The following is a 7,868-nucleotide window of genomic DNA, read 5'->3' as shown; positions in this document are numbered from 1 at the left end:
TTTTATTTATTTCTGAAGGAGGGAGGGAAGTGGGCGAAAGACGGGGGAGAGAGAGCAATTACAAATTTATATAGCGGGACTATCTACAATCTACATTTTGTAGGTTGCCATATAGCAACAGCATATTAATCAAGTAATCATCAAAATAAGAAATGAGTTAAATTTAAATTAACGATCCCAAATTAACTCGGAGTTAAGTAACACGGAATTAATTCCCACCTATTTAATTCCCCGTGCTGGGGAGAAGTTTTGTGCCGTGATAATAAAGGTAAAGAGCTAGGTACGTTTTTGTTGTGGAGTTTTGTGTGCGGTTTTTATGGCCTACGATCCAATGCGCATATATATATATATATATATATATATATATATATATATATATATATATACATATAACCCCCATATCCTATGCCCAAAATGCAATATAGGGCAGATATACCATGCCCGAGACCGCCATACCAAGCCATACTTAGTTCTTACATAATGCATTTAGAGAGACCTGATAAGATAACGCGGCCAGAAGAATCTGCAGGTGCGTCATCAGTATCAAGTATAGTACCTGAGACTGCGTCTTTTCCTTCTAGCGTAAGCATTCGATTTTATTTTTTTTATTTCCTGAAAAAAAAGAGGTACCTAATTCCACATTTCAATTTAATTTTAGTCAAATAGTGTTTGTGGTTGACACTATTTCTAAGTGCAGGTAACATTTCATTTCACTTTGGCCGGCTGGCAGCAAAAAGAACGCTTGTAGAAAGGCGAAGAGTGTACGACGTACGTGTACCTACCGGGCTGTGTAATTAACCACATTAGGGATGGGCCTACAGGGTGTATCCCCGAGCGTGATTTATTAACGTGGTGATTTTTCTGTTTTATCCTATCTTCTACAGTTTTGGTGAAATTAATTGTTTTCAACTTGGTATGTGGTTGGAAAAATCGCGCAACAACTCTTGTGTGGCAGAATTTTATCTTTTTTGTTAGGGGCAAAATGAACCATCTTTTGCAAGGCGCGAGTCTTAAAGAAGTCGATTTCAGGCGCTCAAAGGTTACCTCCCGCTGTGAATTTGGTTACGGGGTTTAAAGTCTCTCTCCTTCTTGTGCTATGAGAAGTGTCCCAAAAATTGACTACTATGTTGTGGACAGATTTCAGCTAAATCCACCAAAATGGCGCATTCAAACAACTCTGTGGCGGCGTCAAAAGTGGGTACTGACAAAGAAAATGTGGTAGCTTTGACAAGATCTTACTGATGGTGGGGTCAACACTTCAGACGCGAATTGCAGGTGAAAGGGGCGTGGGAAGTGGGTACCAACAAAGGGAAAGTGGCAGCCTCCGATAAGATCTTACTCGTGGCGGGGTCAAAACTTTAATTGCGAATTGCGGGTATTAGTGACGTCGGAAATGGATACCGGCAAAGGGAATGTGATAGCCTCCGACAAAATCTTACTGCTGGTTGAGTCAAAACTTCAAATGTGAATTGCGGGTAAAAGTGACGTCGGAAATGGGTACCGACAAAGAGAATGTGGTAGTTTCCGACAAGATCTTACTGATGGTGAGGTTAAAACTACAAACGCAAATTGAGGGCGAACGGGGCGTCGGAACTGGGTACCGACAAAGACAAACTGGAGGTCTTCGACGAGATCTCTTAGGTGGTAGGGCTAAAACTTAAAACGCGAATTGAAGGTGAAAGCCAATACTTCAAATGCGATTTGTGGGTGAACGGAACGTCGGAAGTGGGTACCGATAAAGACAAACTCGAGATCCTCGACGAGATCTCTTAGATGGTAGGGCTAAAACTTAAAACGCGAATTGAGGGTGAACGGGACTTGGGAAGTGGATACCTACCAACAAAGGGAATGTGGTAGCCTCCTACAAGGTCTTACGGATGGTGAGGTCAAACTTCAAACGCAAACTGCGGGTGAAAGTAGCGTCGGAAATGGGTACCGGGTAAGGGACTGTGGTAGCTTCCGATAAGGTGTTAGTGATGGTGGGGACCAAATTTCAACTTGAATCGTAGGTGCAAGGAACGTGGGAAGTGGGTACCAACAAAGAAAATGTGGTAGCCTCCGACAAGATCTTACTGATGGTGGGGCCAACATTTCAAACGCGAATTGCGGGTGAAAGTGACTTCGGAAATAGGTAATGACAAAGGGAATATGGTAGCCTCCGACGAGATCTTACTGCTGGTGGGGTCAAAACTTCAAATGCGAGTTGCGGGTAAAAGTGACGTCGGAAATGGGTACCGACAAAGAGAATGTGGTAGTCTCCGACAAGATCTTACTGATGGGGTCAAAACTACAAACGCGAATTGCGGGTGAACGGGACGTCGGAAGTGGGTACCGATAAAGAAAATGTGCTACTATCCGACAAGATCTTACTAATGGTGGGGTCAAAATTTCAAAAGTGACTTGCAGGTGAAAGGGACGTGGGTACCAACAAAGAAAATGTGGTAGCCTCCGACAAGATCTTACTGATGGTGGGGCCAACATTTCAAACGCGAATTGCGGGTGAAAGTGACTTCGGAAATAGGTAATGACAAAGGGAATGTGGTAGCCTCCGACAAGATCTTACTGATGGTGGATTTAAAACTTCCGACACTATTTACTAGCGAACGGAGCGTCGGAAGTATGTAGTTTACTTGTGGTGCTGCGTGTTTTTAATAGTTTTCACTACCTAGCAGCAAAGAATCATTTGCACGGAAAAATAATTCTTTCAAGTAGTTTTTTATACTTCGTTTTTATTAGTCAACATTCTTTGGCAAAGTAACTAAAATTAGATTTTAATTTGATGGATAAAATAAACTCTCAACCGTTTTATTTAATAGGTCATTTAAAAATTATTGAAATGAGCAGCGACTATAGTTTCGACAAAAGTCATTATCAAGCTGGAATATTGAAACACTGACTAATTGACCTTTAGAGTACATACCTTAAACAACGTATGAAAACATCAAATAACGAACAGACTAGTGGGTTACAATTTAAAATTACATTTTTTGAAACCAGTATGAGAAAAATTCTCACTACCTTTCCTCCTTTCCTCATACTGATTCCAAAAAATTTTAAATTGTAACCCACTAGTCTGTTCGTTATTTAATGTTCTCATAAGTTGTTTAAGGTATGTACTCTAATGTTAAGGTCAATTAGTCAGTGTTTCAATTTTCCAGCTTGATAATAACTTTTGTAGAAACTCAAAACTGCTCATTTAAATAATTTTTAAATGATCTGTTAAATAAAATGAAGTATGGGGAAGGTTTAGAGTTCATTTTATCCATCAAGTTACACTCTTGAGTTTTTCCAACTATATGGATACTTACCTGCAATCATTAGATTTTAATAATAATAATTTTTTATGGTCTATTTTAAGGAACGGGAACCCTTTAGTGAATCGGCGTCAGAATATGTTCCATCGCTCTCAAAATCTTCGTTAAGTGAAAGCACCGCAGGATCTTTATCTTCGTGCCTGAGTGTTTGTGCGGTACGTATTTACACCACTGTTAACTTTGTATGTGCAGGTGCACAGAGTGTACCAATTGCTAGAAATCAGTTCTATATTCCACGCGCGCGTATACTACACACTAACACGCCTAAGTGCTTTAAAGTGGTATTTATTATGTTACATTCCGATGCCATTCCCCAATTTCCACAAGATGCCGAAACAATTGCGCAGATCGGGATACGTGTAAATACTTCTATTAGTTTTGAATTACAAACCTACAAAAATCTATAATATATATAAGAACCTAGGTCTTTAGGATCCAAAACCTAATCTTTCTTGAACAACTTGCGATATGCGTAATTACTTCGGTACCGGAAACTTTATGAAATATAAAAAGGTTGAGACTCATTTCTTTGTAGAAACGTTACAAGGGGTTGTCTACCGTATACCATGCACATGCACACATTAGTGACAAAACTAAAGATGTTATTTTTCTAATATTTTGAAATTCACCTTTCAGAATTGTTGTACTTATGTTATTACGCTTTTAGCCAATTACCGCAATATTAGACGAACCCGCGGAACCATGCACCTCAAAAGTGACACGATATTTGGACAATTTGGTTTCTCATCAGTCAACTCAAGGCGTTCCAGAACCGGTTCTTGAGCATCCGGTAATTGATATCTCATAATTTATATCTAAACCATAAGACCTTTACTACACAAAATTCTTGACTTCAAAAATTCCTTCTCTTAACTATTTATAGGAGTGAATTTCCAAAAGTCAATACTTACCTCTTTACACCCAATCAGTTTTAGAACTCAGATTTATTAAAGTTAGTACGTGGTTTTAGGACAAAGAAAACCGTTACGTAAAATCGGCACCTACTCAAGAGCGAGCTACACTTTGTCCAATTTGCTATAAGGATGTTGACACACATTTCTCTCGCCACTTATTGCGACACCATAAAGATCACCAACAAGTTCAACTAATGGCTAAGTTAAAACCCAAAAGTAAGGAACGTCGAAGCATTGTTACAGCCTTACGAAAGCAAGGCTACTTTCATTTGAAAACGGAAAAGGATAAATTAAACCCAGTAAAATCTTCAAAAGATACTGCGACGAAGTATTTTGTATGTGTACATTGCTTAGGATATTACGCAAAAAATTCATTATATAAACATGTAAAAAGATGTACGCGTAGACCTGTCGACCAAGGAAAACCTAAAAGTTGGTTAGCAGAATCGCAATCCTTCTCAGCTTTGGTTAAACTAAAAAATGACAAGCTTCTGAAATCTTTACGTATAAGGGAAGAAGTTTTTTCTGTTATGAAACCGGATGAAATAAGCCATACAGCTAAAAGCGATCCCTTAATTATACTTTACGGAGAGCATTTAATAAGCAAGCACAAAAGACAACAAATCGCTGTAGTAGTATCTAACAAAATCCGGGAGATGGGGCGATTACTGTTGGCTTTAAAAGAGTTTAATCCACGATTGGAATCCCTGTTTAGTTATTTAAAACCGAATATGTTTGAATTTTTCGTAGCTGCAACAAAAAAGATTAGTGGTTATAACGAAACAAACAAAAGTTTCCAATCGCCATCCCTTGCGTTACACATGGGTACCTCTTTAAAGATCCTTTGCGATGTTGCCTTCAAAATAGTTTTAGAAAACCGACAAGTTAATCATATTACGTGGAGCAACCGGCAAGAGAAAAAAGCCGAGATAAAAGATCTTAAAAAATTAATAGAATCCCATTGGTGTAGTGAACTTTCAAGCTTAGCGTTAAAGTCTCTGCAAGAAAAACAGTGGCAAAAGCCAATCAGACTACCTCTAACAAGCGACATACAATTATTCCAGCAATTTTTAACCACACGGGCAAGTGAAGCGTTTACAAAATTAAAAGAAATGAAGGACCACGTATCCAGTTACAGAACTTTAACACAGTGTGTTTTGGCACAAACTGTTATCTTCAATCGTAAGCGCATCGGGGATGTGCAATATTTAAAGATTGATACATACAACAGCAACTGTAACACTACAAACAATGAAAGTTTTGTAGAATCATTATCAGACGTTGAAAAAGTGATTTACAAAAAATTTAAAAGAGTGGTTACAGGCGGTAAAGGATCTAAACCTGTGCCCGTCCTATTTTCAAAACAAATGCAAAAATATATAGAGTTGTTGCTAACGATAAGAAAAGAAACTAGTATTGTTCCACATACTAATCCGTATTTATTCGCCAATCCACAATCAAAGGATAGGTGGATGTCGGGGGTTAATGTTTTACGAAATTTGGCAAAAGACTGTGGAGCGAAACATCCAGAATTATTAACCTCTACGAAATTTCGGAAGCATATTGCGACAACTCTTCAATTGTTAAATATGGATAGCGATGAAGTAGAGCAAATTGCAAAATTTATGGGCCACACCCAAAAAACTCACGCAGAGTTCTACAGGTAACTGTCTCATTCAATGTAAAAATGAAACTTGTGGCAAATCTGGAATCGAATTTAATGATGGCAGATGAGTCACACAGTCAATTTCACTCTCAATAGAAAGTGTGTCCACGAATTTGGTGGGACGAAGGGGGGGGGGGGCAAAAAAGAGAAACCATTTATATTTTTATTTTTAGCAAAGCACGTCATTTATTTTATATTTTGAGTTAATTCCTATGTTTACAAGCAACACTTTCTATCAACAATGACATTTTTCGCTCAAAATAAAAATACGAAAGGTTTCTGCTCTTGAGCACCTCCATTCGTGGACGCACTGTATACTTTCATCAAACGTCTCAAAAACATTTGGTGCCTGCAAATTGATTTCGAAGTTTGATTTCGTTTATAGGTTCAACAGTAAATAACCCTTGATCCTATAAACATCTTACAATCAAATCGGAAGTAAATGGTGTACCATTAGCGTTTGATGGAAATGATTGGGCAACGATTTAGTTTTCCGTAATGTTTTAAACGTGCTTGTTTAGGTTACCTCAGGATATATATCAAACGGCAAAGGTTGCAAAAATTTTGCTACTTCTGGAAAAAGGCAGAGGAAAGGAGTTCAAGGGGAAGCGATTGGAAGATATTAATATAAATACCGATGTGTACTATAGTTCAGAAGCAGAAGACGACGGAACTGATGATCTGCCATTATCACAACGAGTTATCAACACAATTTCTGTCGGAATTGATATGCCTTTAAATACCGAAGAGAATTTACCCTTAGATATAACGGATAAGAGAACAGCTATCGAACAAGCTTCTAATTTTGATGAACAAGTTGCTGATACCGAACCAATCCTCTCCCACGCATCATGGAGTGAAGAAAACCTACCTTTAGGTGTCCAAACTGAAATGAACTTACAAACGGAAGAACCGTCACAAGCTGGGATTGTAGAGGACAACCAGTTGTCAGAAAGGCCTTCGAAGAAATCGAAAGGTATATTCATCGCCGTTTTATTTTCACTTACATATTTTCTTTTAGGAGTATCGGATCGTAAACGTTGGTCAGAAATAGAGAAAAAGCTAGTTTTAAAACATTTCTCTAATCACATAAAACGTAAAATAACTCCAAAAAAAGGAGAATGTACTGAATTTCTTAAACAAAATGCTAATGTTCTTATCGATAAGGATTGGGTTAGAGTAAAAACGTTCGTTTACAATTCATTTAGAAAAAATTAAACATAACACTCATATTATACATTTATTGTTTACCTTTACAGTTTCTTTTTTTACAAAAACAGAATTGTATTTTTTATTTTATGCACATATTTCTAAAAAATTAAACTTCTTCATGCACTCTCCGCCGCTTTTCTTGTTTAAGCCTCATTTCCCTAAAAGAAGCTCAATAATTAAACGTTAAAATAAAAGTAGCGCGTATACTTACCTATCTGATCGCCCGTAGGTAAAATGGCTTTCCACTTTCTCCCTGTGCGCATGTAGTTACCTAAAACTATGAGTAAACAAACATTAAAATTAATTGTAAGGATCCTTAGCTATTTATCTCGAGTCATTTGGTATAAAATGCTATTCCATCTTTTTCGTAAGTCCATATAGGTATTTACCTAGATTTTAGATAAAAATAGAATCTGAAAACATGAAAAACGAAAGGCTGAAAAATAAATCACTCCTGTACATACCTTCGAACTCAAGTCATTTGGTATAAAATATCCCATCTTTTTAGTAAGTGCGTATAAGTATTTACCTAGATTTTAGATAAAAAATTTAATTTCTGAAAATATGAAAAACGAAAGGCTGAAAAATAAATCACTCCTGTACTTACCTTCGAACTCGAATCATTTGGTATAAAATATTATCTCATCTTTTTCGTAAGTGCGTATAGGTATTTACCTAGATTTTAGATAAAAAAATGAATTTCTGAAAACTTTAAAAACGCAAGGCTGAAACATGAATCACTCCTGTACTTACCTTTAAATA

At 37.2% G+C, this 7,868-nt stretch overlaps 1 protein-coding gene across 1 annotated transcript; it reads left to right on the top strand.

The window, feature by feature from the left end:
* The first annotated feature begins 490 nt into the window (after positions 1-490).
* Positions 491-7,293, top strand: LOC116160252. The gene is made up of 6 exons (XM_031473747.1): positions 491-582; positions 3,359-3,469; positions 3,982-4,104; positions 4,285-5,891; positions 6,416-6,870; positions 6,916-7,293. Exons 4-6 carry the CDS (start codon positions 4,423-4,425, stop codon positions 7,110-7,112), a joined length of 2,121 nt encoding a protein of 706 aa, XP_031329607.1. The 5' UTR covers positions 491-582; positions 3,359-3,469; positions 3,982-4,104; positions 4,285-4,422; the 3' UTR covers positions 7,113-7,293.
* Positions 7,294-7,868: the final 575 nt, after the last annotated feature.

This window comes from Photinus pyralis, unplaced genomic scaffold (genome assembly GCF_008802855.1).
Source record: "Photinus pyralis isolate 1611_PpyrPB1 unplaced genomic scaffold, Ppyr1.3 Ppyr1.4_LG1, whole genome shotgun sequence".
NCBI classification, from domain to species: Eukaryota; Metazoa; Arthropoda; class Insecta; order Coleoptera; family Lampyridae; genus Photinus; species Photinus pyralis.
Note: the sequence above shows the minus strand (reverse complement) of the source record. Positions and strands in the feature narration are given on the sequence as shown.